Source organism: Pelodiscus sinensis, chromosome 22 (assembly GCF_052426305.1).
Source record: "Pelodiscus sinensis isolate ZL-2025 chromosome 22, ASM5242630v1, whole genome shotgun sequence".
Classification (NCBI taxonomy): domain Eukaryota; kingdom Metazoa; phylum Chordata; order Testudines; family Trionychidae; genus Pelodiscus; species Pelodiscus sinensis.
This window is the reverse complement of record NC_143073.1, coordinates 14091233-14113107: the sequence shown is the minus strand read 5'-3', so window position 1 is coordinate 14113107 and position 21875 is coordinate 14091233. Positions and strand designations below refer to the sequence as shown.

At 49.1% G+C, this 21875-nt stretch overlaps 1 protein-coding gene across 1 annotated transcript in view; it reads left to right on the top strand.

The window, feature by feature from the left end:
* Positions 1–612: 612 nt before the first annotated feature.
* Positions 613–21875, top strand: part of LOC102463102 (uncharacterized) — a 42931-nt gene continuing 21668 nt past the window's right edge. Inside the window, 5 exon segments of the mRNA XM_089772496.1 lie at positions 613–955; positions 1269–1364; positions 2036–2162; positions 6068–6211; positions 6519–8525. Coding sequence (XP_089628622.1) covers positions 860–955; positions 1269–1364; positions 2036–2162; positions 6068–6211; positions 6519–8525 — 2470 coding nt within the window. The 5' untranslated portion in view covers positions 613–859.

The window sequence follows — 21875 nt, the reverse complement described above, 5'->3', positions numbered from 1 at the left end:
TGGCACTGTCCACTGTGGGCAGACAGGACACTGGCTGGATGGACCTTTGGTCTGACCCGTCCGAAGCGGGGCAGATTTGGGAGCAGCCGGAGCCTCTCTCTGCAGTGAGTTCCCAGCGGGTCCTTTCCAGAGCCTCTCTCCGGATCTAGCCCCACCCCCCTCTGCTGGGAGACTTGACCCTGGCCGGTTCCCAGGCGGCACGTGCTCTCCCGGAGCCGGATCGGGCCCCTCCTTATGGGAGCCAGCGCCTGGGGTGTCGGGAGGGGGAGAGCAGAGGGGCGGGGGGGGGGGTCGCTTGTGCAGAGTCACCTCCCTGCTCCCCCCCAGGAGCCGGTTCCAGGCGCTGCAGCCCGGGCGGGGTTTGCAGGGCACAGGAAGGGGCTGGCGCTGGGGGCGGGCGGCGCTGGGAGGAGGCGGCAGGAGCCGGCGGGGGGAGAACAAAGAGCCGAGAGCGGCAGCTCCGAGGCTGGGACCGGCCAGAGGCCGCTGCTGCCCCCCCCAGCGGGGTCCGGGTGGGGACTGACCCTTCCCTGCCCGCCCGCCCGGGCCTGTCCCCGGCCAGAAACCGGCCCGGACTCCGCTGGAGCCGGAGGCGGCCGGTGAGTGAGGGGCCCTGGGGCGGGGCAGGAAAGTGACTCTGCGCCGCCTCCCCCCGTCTCGGCGCCGCGGGGAGGTTCGGGCCAGAAGGGTCCTTCGGCCACCGGCTGAGCTGCCGCGCCAGGCCCGTCCCGCCCCCGCTGCCCGGCTTGTCCGGGAAAGCGCGTCTCGCCCCCCCGCCCCTGCCCGGCCGGGGAGAGGGGAAGCCCCAAGGGCGGGGGAGCGGGCTTGAGGGAAGCGGAGGGAAGAGGCGTCAGGAGACATGGGGGGGTCCCAGCCCGGAGACATAGGGGGGGTCCCAGCCCGGCGCCCACAGCCCCGCAGCACCCCCGGGCAGGGCCACTGTCCTGTGAGCAAGGTAGGAACGGGGGGAGGGGACTCTGCCCCCCCCCCCCGCAGAAGGGCGCTGCTCTGGGGACATTCCCCCCCCCCCCGGCTTCTCTGGGTCTGCTCTTTGCCCGGGTTGGATTCACACTCGGTTCCTGGGGGGCTTGGAGCTGTCTGGGCGGGAGGGGCCAGGTCTGCGCTGTGACAGGGGATGGGGCATGTTCCCAGCCTGGCTGCTCTGGCCCTCCCTGTCTGTGGGGAAGGAACCTGGCCAGGGGACCCTGGTGTGAAATCAACTCAAACCTGCTCTGACACCTGCCCCATCGTCGCTCTCTCCCTGCCAGGCTGCAGACCGACGCCGGACGTCCGCGCTTCGCTCCGACTCAGCCCGTCCTCCCACGGGACAGGGCAGGGACATGGCTGCCACGGAGCCACTACAGGTAGGGACAGTCGGGGAGTTGCTGGGGACGGGGGGCTTTCCAGCTGCAGGGAGAGGGGCAACAGACGATGAAGAGGTGGCCAGTTCTTGGGTGCTCGGGGAGGGGATACACCAGGTGAAGAAAGTGGGGGAGACAGAGTGTCACAAAGTTGCAGGGGCTTGTTAACCTGGGCTGAAGTCTGGGAACAAATCCCTGGGTGGTCAGAGAGAAAACCTCCTAATGTGTGAAACAGGAAGCAAACCCTCTGAACAGGGCTGTGAAAACTGACCAGAGTCCCAGTGTGGAACCCGCCACCTGGTAGCCAGAAGCTGGGGTGATGTGCAAAGGGGACACTCGCTTGGAGGGGAGTAGGGGAAGATGCCCCAGCCGTCCACATGCAGCTGCTGGCAATGAGAGGTGTGTTGGGTTTCCTACCATGGGTCTGTACTGGGACCCTACTGAAGGCTTCATCTCCTGTATCAGTCCTTGGCTAGTAGGGCTAAGAGGAACCAGCCCCCTTTATATCAGTTGGGGGAGATTAGGGGATCTCCCCCTCACACACACATACTCTGATGCTGTGTGTGGTGGGACTTTTGCTTACTGTCTCTCTCCCAGAGCTTCCATGTGATTGGTTCCTCCCCCCATGCCTAGTGGGACAGCAGGTGCTGAGTGTTGGGCTCTTGCTCTTTCAGGGGCCAGTGACCTTCGAGGAGGTGGCTGTGTATTTCACCAGGGCAGAATGGGCTTTGCTGCACCCGACTCAGAGAGCCCTCTACAGAGCCGTCATGCAGGAGAACTACGAGAACGTGACCTCGCTGGGTAAGGAGTCCTGTCCCCCTGGTTCTTAGAAGAGGAAATGCAGAGTTAAGATTCAAGTCATCACCACACAATGTAACCTTAACTCTGCCCTGTCTCAGCATCACCTCAACGTGCCCGTGACACACACACAATACCGCTCTGCACGCCCCACTACAGAATGCTCTGGGAACAGGGCACAGGAGCAGCCCAGCACAAAGTCTAACAGCTTCTCTGTGCTAAGATTATCATTACGCTTATCTCTGCCATAGCAAAGGAAAGCTGTCTACCCCGACTTTCACTCTAATTCTGAACCTCCTGCATACAAACCGTCTCCGCCTTGCCTGTGTCTTTAACCTGAGTTTTCCTTCCGAGCCATTGCCTTCACTTACCCCTTCCTAAGCCTCACAGCCTGGCTCCCAGTCTGTCCTGGCCCCATGTCATTCCCAGAAACAGCCAGTGGAGAGTGGGGCAGAGGTCTCTGTGCACTGCCCCTACCTGCAAACACCCCCCCCCCCCACCAGCTGCTCTCATTGGCTGGGAATGGGAAACTGTGGCCAATGAGAGTAGAGGACAGTGATGCTAACAGAGAGGGAAAGTGCAGGGAGCAACATGACCCCTGCCCTTCTCCCCAGTGGCCCTTGGTCCCTTCTGGGAATGGTGTGAGGCAGAGCAGGCTGGAAACCTGTCTTAGCCTCACTGCTCTGCTAGCCAGGAGCCATCTGTGGTAATTGGGGGGCTGTACCCCAACTCCCAGCACCCTTTTGGAGCCTGCACCCCCTTCCTCTTCCTGAACTCCCTCTGCACCCATAGCCCTGAGCTGTCTCCCAGAGCCAGTACCCCATACCTCCTCCTATGCCCCAAACCTCCTTTGCACCCTAAATCCCAGCTCTGAGCCCCCTCCCAGAGCCAGTACCCCATACCCCTCCTGATCCCCCAACACTCTGCCCCAGCCCAGAGTCCTCTCCTGCCCCACAAGCAGCACGTGAGCCAATTTCCTGTGGCATGCAGGGCGGGAGCTCAGCCCCACCCCTCCGCTCGTGCTTCTGCTCCAGCCTCAGCCAGGCAGCTGCAAGCTGGAGCACTAGCTCCGGCTTTCTACTGGGGGGGGGGGGGGAGGGAGAGGGAAAAGGGCACACACGTCCCTGGGACTGCTCCTGCCCAGCCTGGGCATGCAGCTTCTGAGAGTTAAGGAGTTAACCCCCCCCCCCCCCCCCCCACTTCCTAGCTATAGGTTTCTTGCTTCAGAAGGAGGCTGGGCTGTGCCTACATGGCAGAGCTGGGGCTGGGTGGCTGGCTCACATGGCACACTGGGCTGCTTCCCTCAGGCTGTGTGCAGGGTCGGTGATGGTAACCACAGGTGAGACATTGGACAGATGGGGGTGCTCCAGCACTGAATGAAGCTGATTCCCTAAGTGACCAGCAGGAGGCACCATGGCTCTACCACTTTGCATTAGGGCCCTCACCCCTCCCAGACTTCATTAGTCATCCCCCATCACTCCTCAAAACATTCTTTCTCTGTGATCTCACAGAATCACGACCACAATTGGTGTCTAAGATCTCTGTAGGCAGCAGTCTTGTTGTTTCCTTATACTCCCCATTTGTCTTTTGGATTGCATACATCTTTTGTCATCTTGCATTGTCAGTTCATAGGGCAAGGACTGTGTCTGTATTTTCTGTCTATAGGATGCCAGGTACCACAGTATCCCGGTCCATGACTTGGAACATGAGGAATTACAGTAATGTAAATAATTAGCAACAATAGTTAGGAAGGTGTTAGAGAGCAGGGAGGGTCCAGATGGTGGTAGGCTGGTTCAGGCCAGGTTTGGGGGTAAGGAGCTCCTGTGAGCTGGAATATCGGAGAGGAGTAGGAAGGGGGGAAGCCGTAGAGAAGATGCTGTAGGTCAGGGCTACTCAACACGTGGCCTGTGGGCTGCATGTGGCCCACATCCTGTTTGTTTGCAGCCTGCAGTGCAGTTTGGGTTGACACAGGGCTCGACACATGGCCCATGGGTGGGATCCTTTGATCTTGGCCTCCACTGGGAACACGCTCCACAATGGCAAGTCAATATAATGGTCTTCTGTTGATATGCGGTTTAGTAGTTAAATTCCTGGACTGTCATTGCTCATTAAAAGTGCTGTCATATGGTTGGAAATTGGGTAAATATTGCATTTTATTAGTATCGGCAGAACTGACTTAAATGGGGCCTGTGTGTTGTATAGTCTTGCCTTAATCTTTGTATTCATGTCCATCAGTGTGAAAGAAGCTATTTGCATATATTTTGCATTCATATGCAACCATGATTAAGTTGCTGCCCTTGTCATGTGCTGTGAGTATCACAGTGGCCCCCGGGGCTTCCAAAGTTGTGTAGCTCTGTTGTAGGGCATTGGGCTGCAAGGCAGGGCCAGAAGAAATGGGAGGGAGTTAGGTCAAGCAGCTGAGAAGAACAGTGGTGATTGGTATGAAGGGAGGTGGGGGCTGGAGTAGTGTTTGTTTCAAGAAACAGGGGAGCCAGCAATGGGAGGAAGGGAAACAGACGCACCTGGGAGTCAGCAGCAAGATAACTTGGGACAGTGGGAACATGAGAGAGAAAATAGCTATGACAGCAGGAAATTTGGGGGAAGTTGTAACAAGAAAGGCTGAAGGCAATGGGAGAAGAGTGGAGTTCACAAGGAGTGGGTGCTTCTGGGGCCTCTTGAGGGGCAAGTGTGCTCTGTCCCCCTTTGAGGTGAAATGTGTCTGCTCTTCCAAAAAAATTTGGAAAAGCAGATATGTTTTTTGGCATCCCTGTAAACGTCATTCTATGAGGAAGAAGGGATGTTCCAAAAGAGGGTTTTTTTCCGACATATGGCCCTGTGTAGACTCTAACCCTGCCAGCTGTTGACCCCTTTTCCTTCCCACCCATGGCATTTATGGGGGGGGGCATGCCCCTCTCTCCACGCATCACCCTGGTGCCCTTTAAACTAACCCACATAATTAGTTCAGTAAACACCCCAATAACCAGGTCAACATACAGCCGTGTTTTATTTACATACTAAAAACATCCATCTCATCTAAATATATGTCCATCTTCCACTTGTATAATCCTGTCTCTCTTCTGTCTGTAGCCTGCAACTTAAACCATGCTACCACATGCTGCTTGCATATGAAAAACTATTGGAGATGGCCATGACAGTAGATAACACAATGAGAAATGAATAATAAAATGAAATAATTGTATCTACCACACATGGAGAGTTTTGCTCCCCCATCCTCACCTGCATCAGCCACAATTTCTTCCCTGCAGGCTCCTTGGATCTTAGAATTTGTCCCTCCTGAAGTCACACAGCCCAAATTGTATTTTTCACATTCTCCTTTTCCAGAAGAATTAGTCTGTGGCTCCTGGACTGTACCATTTAATTTGCCAGCTTTCTCCACATAAAGGAATGTTCACGCTCCCACACATTGCACCTCACTAAACTCCCTAATCTCACAAAATGGAGTCTCCTGATAGCTAATACTGCTGCGCTCAGCATTCAGTGATGTCCTTGCCCCTCTTGTTCCTTACTTCACGGAATCCCCCCAGTCCATGCTTATTGCTGTCAACTTCCCTAGGATTTGCTCACTGTCTCGGAACCTCTCTGTCCATAAAGACCTTGTAGGGGGGTGTCTCCAGTATCTGGAGTCTTCATTTTCTGGGACACACCATACCTTTCTCTAGGTTTTAGGAGCCTCTTTGATGATGAGTCTCTGTCTGTGTATGTTCCCAGCAGAGATGTGGGTATTAAATCCCTCGTAAGCAGACTCCCCTGCACCTTTGAGCACCTGCGGAGCTGTCTGTATGAATTTACTGGTGTACAGTAGACTGGATTAACGAATAGAATGCTTTTTATGACAAATTTCCCATGCACTCTCCTGACCTCCCTTCTTTTCTTTCCTCCCTGATCAGGGTTTCCTGTTTTCAAAGCTGATGTGACCTCTGAGCTTGGAGGAAGGGAAAAGCTGTGGGTCCCAGATCTCCAGGGTTCAGAGGAAAGAGAGATACTGAGTGGTCCCTGCACACCAGAGGAACCATTAAACCTCATCAGGATCTGTAAGTGCCTGAAGGAAATGGCTGGGATTCTCCCACAAAAGTTCTCTGAGCTTTCTGAGTTCTGGATCTTTCCCAGGAAAGGTCGCTCATGACTTTCTACAGCTCATGATTGACACCTGGCATAGCTCCCGCCATTCCTGCTGAATGGGTGGTTTGGATGTGGAAGCAGAATTGTTTTTCTCCCCCCTATGTGGGAGAGGTTGGAGGAAATGATGCCCTGATCTTTATTTTCTGTGTCTCAAGCATTTCTTTTAGTTTGCTTGCTGCCCTTCCATCCCTAATTCTGAAGTTTTTCTTTCTATCCCAGTGGGTGATAGGATGCTGGGTGAGAACAAGAACCAGAATCCTCACCAGGAAGATGCTGAGCAAGTTGAAACACATGGGTCATTGCGAAGAGCCAAAGGGAATGTGTCCAGATGCCATGAGCATGGAAAAACCTGTGAAAATCAGCACAGGCCAGAAGGAGAGCAAGGAAACCAAGCAGAGGAGAAAGTGGGTGAGCCCATTAATTGTCAGGGAACTAACAAGGAATGCAAGAAAACCACATCCTGGCAGAAAATCCTCAGGGAAAAGAGAAAAAATGCATGTACTAAACGTGGGAAAAACTTCAGTTACTACTCAGCCCTTATGCAACGTGAGATAATGCACACAAAAGATAGACCCTATGAATGTAGTGAATGTGGAAAAAGCTTCACTCAGTGCTCAGTCCTTATTAAACATCAGAAAATACACAGTGGACAGAGACCTTATGAATGTGGTGAGTGTGGGGAAAGCTTCATTTTCAACTCAGCCCTTACTACGCATCAGAGAATCCACACAGGAGAAAGACCATATGAATGTGGTGAATGTGGAAAAACCTTTGCTCGGAGATCAAATCTTACTATGCATCAGAAAATCCACAAGAAAGAGAGACCCTATGAATGTTGTGAGTGTGGGAAAAGGTTCACTCAACGATCAAACCTTACTACGCATCATAAAATTCACATAAAAGAGAGACCCTATGAATGCAGTGAGTGTGGGAAAAACTTCACTGATCCCTCAGCCCTAATTAAACACCAGAAAATACACAACGGAGAGAGACCCTATGGATGCAGTGAGTGTGGGAAAAGCTTCACTCATACCTCAGCCCTTGTTAGACATCAGAGAACCCACACAGGTGAGAGGCCCTATGCATGCTGTGAGTGTGGGAAAACTTTCACTCAGAACTCAGTCCTCATTGCACATCAGAGAATCCATACGGGAGAGAGACCCTATGAATGTGGTGAGTGTGGGAAAGGCTTCACTCGGAGCTCAAACCTTACTACACATCAGAAAATTCACATGCAAGAGAGACCCTATGAATGCAGTGACTGTGGGAAACGCTTCACTCAGCGCTCAAACCTTACTACACATCAGAAAATCCACATGAAGGAGAGACCCTATGAATGTGTTGCATGTGGGAAAAGCTTTACCCATCCCTCAGCCTTAATTAAGCATCAGAGAATACACAGAGGAGAGAGACCTTATGGATGCAGTGAGTGTGGGAAAACCTTTACGCAGCGATCAAACCTTATTACACATCAGAGGATCCATACAGGTGAGCGTCCCTATCAGTGCAGTGAGTGTGGAAAAAGCTTCACTCAGAGCACAGTTCTTATTACACATCAGAGAATCCATACAGGAGAAAGACCGTATGAATGCGGTGAGTGTGGGAAAACTTTTGCTCGGAACTCAAACCTTACTACACATCAAAAAATCCACATGAAAGAGAAGCCTTATGAATGCAGTGACTGTGGGAAAGGTTTTACTCAGCGCTCTAACCTTATTACACATCAAAAAATCCACATAAAGGAGAGACCCTATGAATGCTATGAGTGTGGAAAAAGCTTTACTCATCCCCCAGCCCTTTTTAGACATCAGAGAACACACAGAGGAGGGAGACTCTATGAATGCAGTGTCTGTGGGAAAACCTTTAGTGATAGCTCTACTCTTAGTATACATCAGAGAATCCATACAGGCGAACGACCCTATGAATGCAGTGAGTGTAGGAAAACCTTCACTGTTATGTCATCCCTTATCTCTCATCAAAGAGTCCACACAGGAGACAGACCTTATGAATGCACTGAGTGTGGGAAAAGCTTCAATCATACCTCGGCCCTTATTAGGCATCAGCGAATACATAGAGGAGAAAGACCCTATCAGTGCTGTGAGTGTGGGAAAACTTTCACTCAGAGCTCAAACCTTATTTCCCATCAGAGGATCCACACAGGAGAGAGGCCCTATGAATGCAGTGAATGTGGGAAAAGCTTCACACAAAGCTCATGCCTTGTCTATCATCAGAGAATCTGTAAGGGAGACCAACATCGTAAAAGCTTTGTCAATTCTTAAGTCAAAACATGTCAATTCTTAAGTTTTTTGACAATTCCCAGGTAAGTGGTTGTTTACATCTTTTGCACACTATAGTCCCTGAGCTTCCCACAGATGAATTGCCTGTTTTTTCTTTTGGAAGCTCACTCTTCTTTGTTGTGAGTCCTGTGTCTCCTTCTATCAACTCTATTTTCCTATGAGTCATGGGAGTATGGATCTTTACTGCCATGAATATCTGTCACCTCAGAGGGTGAAGATAGGAGATGTCTTCAACCAGCTATATCAAGGTAAAACCTACTTGGGTCTTATCACTGTGGTTTCTATGAATTTAGCTAGGTGGAGTTAGCTTGCCTGATGTAAAAAGACAACTATTCTGGAGGTAAAGACACAGAGCATGTGTAGTGGCTTGGGTTATCTAGTATGTTTCCTACTGACCTGACTTCAGTTGCATCACATTTCCTGGTCTAAATGAACCTGGAGCATCACATTTATACTCTTCCTCTCACTCCAAAGTCATTGTTATATTCATCTAGTTCCTCTCTGAGGACATATTGTCTCATTCCCAATTGTTCTTGTGTTACCTCTGGATTGTGCTGAACAGCAGTTATTTTGTTCACCATTTTTCACATTTAAAATATATTTAAATATAATAAAGAGCAGGAATGGTGTCAGGAAAATAAATGTCATTTCATGCTCTCTGATGCTGGAAGGAGATGGGGTGTGATGGGAGAATTCTCCTTTCCCCCTCAGAATTGTTAGATTGTATCTGAGTCATGCAGAGTTTACCTCCTTCGTTTCCCAAAGCATCCGATGAGATCATGTTCTTACCTGTCTGTGCTTGGGAATGGTACTTGGATGTCTTTGATTCAAAATCAGACTCATTAGGGTGGGAGATGAAAGTGTCACAGACCTGGAAGGGATTTCAGATGGATCCCAAGCTCAGTGTGGTCATTCAGAGTTTAGATCCCAGTTTCCCTCTATTGGCACAACCTCGTCCGGGAAAGTTAACTCCTCTCCATTATGAAGATTCTAAAACTTTTGTAAACAACACTGAGACAGCGCCGAGTGAAGCAGGTTTCAATGGATCAGAGGAGACTGCAATGGAAGAATCTGTCATCCTGATTCTGGGTCATCAGATGCAGCCTGCTTTGGAATTTTACTTTATATGAAAATGACTGTGTCATTTACCTTTCTGTGATCTGGGTTTTCTATCTGTTTTGAAAGCTATTTGGTCATATAACTGGATATTAGTTTTGTTTGATAAAATGTAGCTCAGATGTACTGGGAATGTTCAGATTAATAATCATTTGCTAAAAAACCTGTTACTTTGTTCCCCCCCATGCCTGCATGATGACATGGAGAAAAGTCAGCAGTTCAGTCAACAGGAGAGAATAGTCCAAACTATTGGACTTAGTAGTAGTATTTCTAAATTTCCATTCTGAAATTGTGAATAGCAGCAGACCTCAAACTGCAACTAATTGGAGGAAGTGCACATGCCCACTGTATATTTTAATTATTGAATTAATTATTGTCTCAGATGATCTGGGGAGATAATTCCACAGTAAGTGACTGGGAACTAGGCAAAATGACCATCTATTTGGATGCAAAAACATGTTTTGCCTAGTCCCTACAGGGAGGCTAGGTCTACACTACAGAGTTTTTGCGCAAAAACTTGCGGAGCTTCCACACCTCAAGTGCATTTTTGCTTAAGTAAAATGAAAGAACACAGAGGTTTTTCTGGTGCAGGTATTCCTCCTTCTACAAGGAAGAATTCTTGCACAAACAGGTGTGTGTGGACAGGCAAGAGGGGTTTTTTTGTGCAAAAAGAGGCAATCAAAAAAAGCACAGGTGCCCTGGTGGCCATTCTGTAAATAGCAATCAGAGTTTCCTTTCAAGAGAGCGTCCTTGCTGTCTGGATGCTCTCTTGAGCAAAAGCGCATCACTTTTTCAATGCACTTTTGCAGTGTGGACGTGCTCTTGTGCAAGAAGTTTTTGCGGGAGATCTCTTCTGCAAAAAGCTTCTTGCACAAGAAGTCTGTAGTATAGACATTGTCAGAGTTACTCTGTGGAGATCTCTTAAAATAATCCTAAAATTTGAAAAATGCTGTCTGTAACTATTCAGATGTGAAGAAAACAGAAGTGACGCTTTGGCTGAAATCACCCTTAAAACTGTGTATAAATGAAATGAGAGTTGAACATGAGATGGCTGCAGAAAAGACTAGAAACCTCATCTTTGTTAACTTACAGAGTTTCTGGTCCAGATTTGTATCTAATCCCTAACCACAACTCTGCTCAAGAATTCATTGGTGAAAATGACGTTTGAAAGAAAACTAACACATATGAGAAGATTTTGTGGTGTTTGGATAGGTTATTGTTACCAATGAAAGTGAAATTAAACATGAAATTATAACGAATGATATGATAAACTGAATTATACTAGAAAAATAAAACTTTCATTTCTTATATTATAGGAAATAGTGGCTAATCCTGGAAAGATAATTTGATGTAATTTACCCCCTTTAGTGTAAGTAGTTTTGATAGAAAACCTCTCTCCAAAGATTAGGAGTGATGTGTGAGAGAAAGAGTGTATAATAGTGATGCAGTATAGTTTTTAATTATTTGTATTTCAAATGGAACTTATTCTGACTAACTTCAAAGTCAGTTTCTATTAAGAGGAAAAGTACTTGAGAGGTATAAAGTTGTGTAACCTTTTACACAGTTGGTCCATAAGGTTCGTTGAGATCCCCACTTCTCCTATTCACAAGGGAAAGATGTGACATCTGTCACAAGATGCCTCCATTTAATTTTAATAATGATGATGATAAATGTATGATGCAGTTTTTCTGTTACAAATTTTTGCATCTAGTTATGAAGTTCTGAGACCCCTTTTCACTTTTTTGGAACACGACCATTTCACACTCAGACCAGGCTATGAAAACCTCCTCAAAACTGGCCTTTTTTTTTCTTTTTGATATTTTAGGGGTTCATGCAGTTATAGTGAATGTGATCTGGCATAGCAGATATTTTTAAAGAAAACTTCTAGGATAAAGCAGCTGACATTAGGCCAAAGTTTGCCTCATTCCTGTTTGGGCCACATCATATGCAAGATATACTTTTACACCTGATTTGCCCAGAGGACTCAGGGGAAGCACCATAAAGCAGGAAATCTAGAATCATCAATCATAAATATCAGGGAAAAGGCTGAAGTACATGCTGTTCAGGGCTGGTCTGTGCTGAAAAGCTGTAACATCATAGCCGCATCTCTCACAGATGTTAAAAAATCCACCTCGCTGAGAGAAGTACATTACTTGATATAAGCCCCAGTGTAGAAGTGCTAGTCATCAGAAGAATACTTCCAATATTCTGGGAAGGAAGTTGTGACATCAATGCCTGCTTTGACCACGTCTCCCTATAAGTAAGCAAGCTGTAGTGTGGAATGTTGGCCCACGTACTTGATCTTCTGGTTCCTGAGCTGTAACTAGCTCTTAATAGGCTGAGAAAAATGGAGAGTTCCAAACTTCTGTCATATTGTTCCTTTCTCTTTGTTTTGTTTTTAACGGGGAGATGTCCTGACCTTTCTGTTACTATCAGTGTGTGACAGTGTAGCTCAGTGCATGTCTGACAGAAGTTCACGGGTGTCAACTGCCAAAGAAGTCACCGTTCTTCACATCCAACTCTTGTCTCAGACCTGACAAACTCACCACACTTAATTCACTGCTTCTAGGATATTTACCAGGAAGGGTAGCCTATGAGATATCTACTGACAGCTTGTTAAGTATCGATATTCGTGACCCCTGCTGGATGTGTGTATGGGTAATATTTATGGTATAATGCAACTATTTTGAAAATTATGCTCCCCTGGTCTTGGAGTGAAAGTGAGTCACTCCAATTGTTCGTTTCGGTGACGATGGCCCCATTCAAGTGGAAAGAAATTGTCACCCCTCTCTTGCTAGTCCATTATGTGATACACTGCTCAATTGTCTGCCTTTGCACCAACCCGGAAAAGTCAATGGAAAGGTTCAAAAACAAACTATAGACATTTAAACCATTTGGACACGAAACAGATGATATATCAGTGAGGGGACCATCCTTTCTGTGAATAAAGACAAAAGCCTGATTCAATGTGTAACAGAAGGGAGAAACACACTCCGGGCCCATTCACCCAGGAGACACCTGACATGCAAGGGTGCTTCATGAAAGCCAGGGCCGTGCCTTCTAGGGACTAGCAATCACTGCAATAGACTGAACTGTGGGGTGAGAATCTACTTTAGTAATTAGGAAAATAACTACCAGCAAGTGTAGGCCACACTGTGTGATGTTGGTTTTGTCTGTACCCATTTGTTTCTATCACATTATCTTCCTGTTTGAATCTCTGTCCCTCCTTAAATAAATTCCCTTTTGTTTTATGACTGTACCCGAGTGCTGTGTGTGATACAGGAGCAGGGGTCGACGCGAGCAACGTTTGCTCCAGAAGACTGGCTGTGCCTGCAGCTGGAGATTTATGTTGATTTATGCAGCTGGGTTGGCTGACTAGCCTTGTAGGCAGCCCTCTTTTTAACCCACTGGGCTAACAGCAATGTTTCTCTTTCCCCAGCAATGCTGAGAGGTGGGCCTTAGGGAGGAAAGGAGGGAAATTCAAGACTCCTCCTGGGGGAGGAGGGCTGCCAGAGCAGACAGATTGATGAGCTGGGTGTTTAGAATTTGGGGAGGGTGGAGTTGACTTGTGAGTGGTGGAGTTGACCAAATGCCTCATGGAGGTGGTGGGAGGAGCAGGCTGGGCCAAGGCCTGTGAAGAGAAAGCAGCAGGCTTGGGATACTGCTTTCCACTCACCTTTTCCTCAGCAGTGTCTCTTCTACCTCCAACTCTGCCATTTGCATTGTGAGCCTGGCTAGCTTAGCAGTTGAGACTTTTAATCTGAGGGTACAGGGTTCAAGTCCCTGGTCAGGCAGTGAATCTTTCCCTCATCCCATTGACCAGATTAAAAGCCCTGATGGACCATATGTGGCCCATGGCTTGCTGTTTGCCAACCTTGAACTATAGCATTGTGAGGCACGTCTCAGGAGTTTCAAACGCCACTTCTTTAGGATATGCCTACACAGTAAAGTTATTTCGGAATATTGCCCCTATTCCAAAATAATTTCGCGAGCATCTACACAGCCACACTGCTATTTCAAAATGATTTCAAAATAGTGGACAGCTTATTTCGAATTCTGTAAACCTCATTCTATGAGGAATAGTGCCTCTTCCGAAATAGCTATTTTGGAATGGGCACTGTGTAGACAGGGAATAGGGGCTATTTCGAAATAGGGGGCCACCTGCCCTTCCCAGGGTGCCCTGGTGGCCGCTCTAGCCATACACAGGAAAACTATCGCCCATTCCTCCCCTGGAGCCCTTAAAGCTGCAGCCTTTTCAGGCAGGGTTTGTGGCTCCCAGCAGGCCTAACAGCCCTGAGCCACCCTGCAGCTGCCCCTAACTCCATTTCAGCCCAAGATCAGACAGACAGTGCCAGCCAGCATTCAGTCAGCTCCTAGGAGCCTGCCAGGGTCCACAAGCGACGTGTGCCTTCCTGATCTGGTACTTATTGTGGTTTGGGGGCATGAGCCAAACCTCTAGGATCTCTGCACCAGACACAGGAACATGGACGTGTATGGCCACATGGCAGACAGCCTGGGGAGCAAAGGCCACATCTGCACCCAAGAACAGGTGCAGATGAAGGTCAAGGAGCTCCGCCAGGCTTATGCCAGGGACAAGGAGGGCAGCACCCAATCCACAGCAGAGCCTCACATCGGCCTATAATATAATGAGCTGGACCGCATCCTGGGGGTGGGGGAATTGGACAGTCCATTCCCCTCCCTCCTCCCCCCGTAATTATAGATTCTGGGGTGGAAACGCCAGTCATTGTCCTTGCTGGGAGCCCAGAGGACAGCAACAAGGAGGAGAAGGAGGAGGCCCAGGATCTGGACGAGGTCAGCCTGACCATCAGGCTTTCCCAGGGTGCCCCGAGTCCACCCTGCGGACATCTTCCAGGCATTGTCTGAGGCTGGGGAAGGAACATTGTGTGAGTGCCATTACTTTTCTGTCAAGCAGGTGGGGAGGGGGGGAAACTAGGTGCGCCACACTTGGGCCTTGTTGGCCATGGATCACGCAGGGAGCATGGGAGCATGTGCCGTGCCGCTCCTGGGTATGTGGCCCCAGCAGGCTGCAACACATATGGGAAACTTGCTGGCTGTTCCCCTTCATCAAGGAGTGAGGGGAAACAACACAGTTTTGCATTCCTCACTGGCTGGGGAGTGTGGAAGGCAGATGAACCTGGACCTGCCCCAGACAGGGAATATGACTCCTCCCCCAGCTGTGCCCACTGGAGCTGCAACAGCCATGGAGAGGCACTTCTCACCTGGCCCCAAGCTGCTGCAAAGAGAGTTGGGGTAGTCATTTCTCTCCAGGGAAGCCTGCACATGGAACCCCTCACCACTACCCCCAGCCCTGCCCCAGAGCAATGATTTAAATGAAGTTTCAGTGGGAAAGGGGTCAAGGTTGGACATTAGGAAAAACTATTTCACTAGGAGGGGGGTGAAGCACTGGGATGGGTTCCCTAGGGAGGTGGTGGACTCTCCATCCTTAGAAGTTTTTAAGGCCTGGATTGATAAAGCCCTGGCTGGGATGATTTAGTTGGGATTGGTCCTGTTGGAGCAGTGGGCTGGACTAGATGGCCTCCTGTGGTCTCTTCCAACCTCATGATTCTATGAATTCTAATGGGGGACAGCTACATAGGGGGGTCCCTTGCTATGGAGAGCCAGAAGCTGTTTGTAACAGTTCACTCAGTTGCAACCCTCCAGAATGAACAAGTATAATGCAGGGCAAGGAACCTCTGGAAACTATGCAGTTTGTGTAGGTATCGCAGGGACACATCTTCTCTTTCAGCAATCTTTTGTTCATGTTACTAGTGTAGTCCCCTTACGAAAGGGACCTATGACTTTTTCTGGGAGGATTCTGTGTGCTGCAATCTAGCCCTAGAGACTACAACTCCCATGAGACCTTGAGGAAAAAAAGGGGGAAATGGGGCTTGTCCAGGCATGTTGGAATAGATGGCTTTCCATTTTAGGGACAGAGGAGCCAGGCTGCAGTGGAAGAGCCTTATCCAGTCCAGGAGCTGTTTGTGTTGCAACTACAGCCTGGGTCTAAGAGCTTGCGGGGCTTGGATCTAGCAGGCTGCTCCAGGGGCTGCTGATTGTCCTAGATGGGAGAGACTCTGGCTGTGCCTGTGGCTGAGAAGGACTACAGAAACTGGCACACAAGAGGAGGCTGTAAGTAAATGGGCTGTCTTTGGGAAAGTGCTGCCTGGGACAGACCTCAGAGATATAGACTAACTCTAGGTCCAAAGAGTGACAGTGTCCAGCCCAGTGAACCAGAGCTGCTCGCATTTGGTGGAGCTTGCTCCAATAGCAGATTAATTTTGCAACTCGCTGTTTAGCTTGGACTAACACACACAAGACCTGTACAGTGCTGTCTCCACTCCAGCTGCAGACCTTCAGGCGTGCGTATGCAAACAAGTGTCTGGGACTCTGAATCCAGAGGAGCGCACACTCTGGGGTGGGATAAATGGTGACAGTGCAAATGCCAGATAAGTTCCTCTTATTTCTGTGTACTTTGTTAATTGATTTTATTTACTTTTAATTTGTTAAACCCTATTTCTTTAAGTTAAGTAAAGGTGTGTTAATTCTAATTTAATCAATAAAATGTATATTATTTATCATTGTTGTCCTGGAGTTAGATCCCGATTATTACTGGAATAATTTTATTCCTGGAGGCTCCCAAGGCACACCATTAAGTGTATACAGGGCCAGACAGGTGGAGGCACCACCATTGTACATTCTTTATGAGCAAGGGACTGCATCAAGGGGGTGGATCGGGAATCCCCAACTAAACAACATAACCACTGGGGTACTCGGGATCTCCTTTTATGTTAAAAACATCAGGTGCCCAGGCACACCTGTGAGTGTGACCTGCTCCCGAGTAACCTGGGGAGGAAAAATGGGGTTACACTAGTAAAATAACAAACAAGCAAAAATAACTAATAAAAGACAGACTATCTGCTTCTCCTCCATCTTTCCATTCTAGCCATAGCATCTTTTGGGATTGTAATCAGTGCTGCTGAATGAGGGAGTGATGTTCCAAGAAGTTTTACCTGGGTCAGAGTTCACCACAGCTTCTTTGGGGGGGGGGGGGAGGGTGTGAAAACCAACAACCAAGTGCCTGCTATGTCTACTCAAGTTCTTATCAAAACCTTGCCCATGGTTAGGGTAAGTTTGCATAGGAGAATCTTTTACCAAATCTTACAAAATGTCAGCCATGTTTGGGGAAGCCATTTATCATTAACATGCCCAGTTTATTTCTTTAATGGGTGGCACAAGTCTAAGTTAGGAACTAGATACCGAGCAGGGTCAGGCTCTCTAAGCTACCAAAGATGGGGTTTCTCTGGCCATGTCTATGCTAGGAAACTATTTTGAAATTAGTAAATTCGACTTAACTCTCAATTTAACAAATTTGAAATAGCAGGTCCATACCATGGGGAAGCCTCAAAATTAGTCCAAAGTAGGCTTTGTTAATGTGGACATGCTACTTTGGACCTAGAGCCTTAGGAAGCAGCATATCTTAGGAGACAACATATCTCAGCTCCCATTGGCCAATCTCTCAGTTTCCAGGCAATAGCAGCTGAGAATTTTTGCTGGGAGCAGGAGCAGTGTAGGAAGCCTTCTCCCTCTACCCCCAAAACACAATTAAGAAATGATGACATTAGCAAACAATCATTTGTCTCAAAGTTCCCAGTAAATCTGAGAAGCATTCTGTGAATCAAAATTAGTATCCAGTTATATGACCAAAGAACTGTCAGTAATGATAGAAAACACAGATCAAAGAGAGGTACAAGACACTTTGGCTACGTCTACACTGGCATGATTTTCCGGAAATGCTTTTAACGGAAAAGTTTTCCATTAAAAGCATTTTTGGAAAAGCGCATCTAGATTGGCAGGACGCTTTTCCGCAAAAGCCATTTTCGTGATCGGGGCTTTTTTTGCGAAAAAACAAATTTCTGCTGTCTACACTGGCCCTTTTGCGCAAAAGTTTTTCGGAAAAAGACTTTTGCCCGAACGGGAGCAGCATAGTTTTTCCGCAAAAGCACTGACAATCTTACATGAGATCGTCAGTGCTTTTGCGGAAATTCAAGCGGCCAGTGTAGACAGCTGGCAAGTTTTTCCACAAAAGCCGATGATTTTGTGGAAAAACTTGCCAGTCTAGACACAGCCTTTAATTTTCAGATGAAGTGAAATAACAAAGCAGGTTACTTCCGATGATTGAGATCAGGATAAGAGTTTCTCCCATCCCATTCTCCCCTAATCCATTTAAATCTGTTTAATTCAGGGCTCTTGGGTTGTGTCATTTGCAAAGATGTAGGGGATTATAAAAACCCGATCTCTGATATAATTTCCCACCCTGACTCCAACTGCTTGTGTCCCACTCCCACCAGTCAATTTCCACCCCCAACTCCACTCCCTCCTCCCACTTGTCCATGGGACTGAGTGACCTGGAGGCTAGTTAATAACTGGGCAGTGGATGGATCTTTGGGAGGAACCTGCCCTGTTTTTCTTCCCCCGCTCTCCCCCCCCCCCCAGTTCACTCTCCAGCCTTTCACACTGCCTTTGCCCTCCCACCATTTCATCCTTTCCCTCCTTGACACCTCTGCTTCCAGACACACAAAAGGGATTCCCTCACCCTCACCAAGGTCAATGTCCCCTTTAATTTGCCCCATTCGTGTGCGGAATAAATGTTGTTGCCTGCACCACATGTGCGGGTGTGCACCACCAGTAGACACACCTGCTGTGGGCGCTCTGCCAATCATCTGGGCAGCATCTAAGTCTCTGCTGGGCAGCCGCCCAAGCACCCAGCTTACAGGGAACAGCTGCCTGGGGCCCGATCTCTTTCCCTGGTTTTTCTCCCGAGCCTGCAAGGCAGCAGCTTTCTTTGCAGCGCGGCTGAGCCCCGCAGGATCATTAACGCCCAAGGAGCCGACTCGCGGGGTCTGGACGCTCGCAGGGTGCCGGAGCCCAGGGCGCAGAGAGCCCCTTCCCTTCCCTTCCCTTCCCTTCCCTTCCCAGGTCTCTGTCACGTACCTGGAGTCTCCGGCCCAGGGGCGGACACCGGCAGAGCCCCCAGCCTAGCTGGGCAGGGAGGGGTTAACGGGGGCCTCTCCCCAGCTGCTCCTGCCGGGCTCCCAGCCCCTGTCCTGTGCTTTCCCTCCTCGCTCCTCCCCGCTGCCTCCACACGCTGCTCCAGCCCCTTCCCGCAGCCGCGCTCCCCGGGGCAGGACTTTCTCCGGCTGGTACCAGCCCAGCGAGCGGCGGAGAGTCCCAGAGCCGCTGTGTTCCCCGGCACGGCAGCTCTCTCCCTCGCGCGGCCCCATGCCATGCAGCAGGCAGAGGGGGAGGTTTGCCCAGGAAAGCGGATGCCCCCAGGAAGCTGTTAGTCCCTAAGGTGCCTGCCCAGGGTGTCTCCTTACAGGCTCTCTGGAGAGCCCTGCGGCAAGCGGAGCGGAGCGAAGCGAACCGAGCTGACTGCTTGTTACAAGATTTTCTGTGCCATGGAATGGGGGAGAAAAAGCAGCTCACCCCTTGGTTCCGCTGAGCTGTGAACCCACCTCCTGGTAGTCAAAGTGCAAACCATTACAGCAGGGTGGGGAACCTTTTTGGGTGGGGGCCGCTGATTCAGAAAAATCACTGGGGGGGGGGAGGGGGAACACAGGAGTGAGAAGCCAAACAAACAAACCCGCACTGATGTGGCCCTGACTGAGAAGTAGAAAGACACTCCCCACATTTCCCTCCCACACCAGAGCTTAGTGGGGCCCAGGCTAGTAGATTTTGTGTGCTGCAGCCCAGGGGTGGGATGGCGGGCCTGGAGTACCAGCACAGGGTCCCCAGTGCTAGGGATGGGGAAGCCCTGAGGCTCAGGAAATGTGGGTGTTAATTAGAACCCACTGTTTTTTTTACCAGCCGCAGAAATCCAGTTAGCCACTAGGATGGAGAACTGGTGTCACTTCTGAAAATACACTTGGCAGCAGCTCTGCCAAAGGTGGTATAACACTATGGCATTGATCAGGTGCAGCGTGTCCCATGAGACTTGTTCACTAGATGAGGACCCCTGCTGAAGTCACCCTTGCTGCAGCTGGTACCACCGGTTCTCTGCAGCTGGCCCATGTTTATCTGGGAACTAGTCTGAGGCTACCTGTAAATAATCCCATCACACCAAATGCAGCACTCGCCGCTGCGTAGCCAGAAGCACCCACACCTGCCAAGGTAAAAGACCAATCCATCAGAAAGTGGTGCACAGCCTCATGTGGTGCTGGACCTGACACAGTCCCTGTGGGCATCCTGTGCGCTACACTTGCCAGCCATGCACATTTGCATGGGCATGAAGTTTCCCACGGAACAGGCACCATCGCACAATGCAGCCCCCACTCCTGGGTGTCTCCTGAGGAAAGGATGTTTCTGTGCAAAATTCCAAGACTTTTAACAAAAACTCAGGAAGGGAAATAGCCACATGTTGGGACCTAGACAGAAGGAATGAAACATAAACTGCTGTGTATAGGTGCATTGCCTTTGCCCTTTGTGGCTTGTGGTGGTGTATCTGTGTCAATCCCAGGACAGGAGACAACTTTTAAAGGCCCAACTTGATCAGAAGAGATAAACTTGGGGCTACACAAGGCAGCAGAAGAGCTCTGGTTTAGCTCCAGATTTGCCTCTTTCACCAACACAAGCTGGTCCTATAGGCTACCTCTACACAGCAGCGCTATTTTGGGATACTGGAGGTATCCTGAAATAGCTATCCTGTGTCTTAACAGCAAGCCTGTTATTTCATAATATAATGGGCTTGCTATTCCAACGTCCCTGTAAACCTCATTCCACAAGGAGTAAGGGACATTTCGGAACAGCGGGTTATTTCAAAATTTGGTGCTATGTTTCAAAATTGACTTGATATAAGCTACACAATTTGCATAGCTTATTTCGAGCTCCACATGCTGTGTAGATACAAGATCTTATCACTTCTTGCTTGGCCACTGAAAAGTGTTTTCTGTCAGCTCCCTTTGGGGAGAAGTTTTCTGTCAGGCGGGAGCAATCATAGTGATTGCGGTACTAATCACTGGAAGGATTTGTCTTAATATTATAAACAGATGAGTCTAAACCTGAACTTCTTGTTTAAGCTGGTTTCCCCATCTCAGTTCCAAATTCTCTTTGAGGAAGGCTTCCAGGATGCCTGCTCACTCCTGCAGAAGAGGCAAGGAGAAAGCCCCTCCCCCTCTCCAAGTGCTGCTCTTGTTGTGTAACTGGGGGAGTTCATTTGTTTGCTGCTGAGACTGCTGCTAGGGAAGGTCTCTGGGCACCAGAGCTCCCTGCTGGTCCAACCCACCACAAATTCCCACTCTACCCCAATCACTGCTGCAGGAGGGTCTTTCCTGCATGACTCCTTCACTTAAGAAGCCTTTTTAGTGCAGTTGGCAGCATATCAATCTCATAATTTAAAGGTCTTGAGTTCAAGCCTTGGAGAGGGCAGTTGCTTTTGTTCCCTGCTTCAGATTTCCTAAGGAAATCCCAAAGCAAGTGATTCGCAATTTAGGCTCGCGAGTGGGCTGCGTGAGTGGCCCTTCTTCATCTCAGTGGGCCACAAGGTTGTCATAACCCAGATGGTCTCTCTGTAGAGAGTTTTGCTAACTGCCTGAGTGCCTAGAGTTTGCAGTTTGTTCCGATCAAACCCTAGCAGCAGTTTGATGCAGTTTGGATGCAGAAGGAGAATCACTTCTCACACCCCTGCTTTATGTGAATGTCAGTAGTGATACCGGCAGGAAAAAAAACGACATGGATGGAGTCCAGCGGAATCTGGCAACCCTGTGCATGGGCAATGGTTAATGTGTCTTATGGGCCACACAGAGAACTCTGATGGGCCGCATGCCATCTGTGGACTGCAGGATGCCCACCACAGTCCCAGAGGAAAGAGACTGTTGCGGGTTGATTTCTGGACACCCTCCTCCCAATCTAACACACACAGAGACCTTTTCCCCAACATGAAATGGATAGATTAACCACATAGCACCATCCTAAAGGGCTGGAGCTGCAGGTACAGCCCTGCACTGAAGATCAGGTTACGACTACACCGCAGTTAAAAACCCCAGTTAAAAATTTGTGTCTGGCTGGCTCAGGCTATTTAACTGCAGTATAAATGCTCAAACTCCAGCTCCAACCAGAGCCCTGCATCCCTCCCATCTAGGAAATC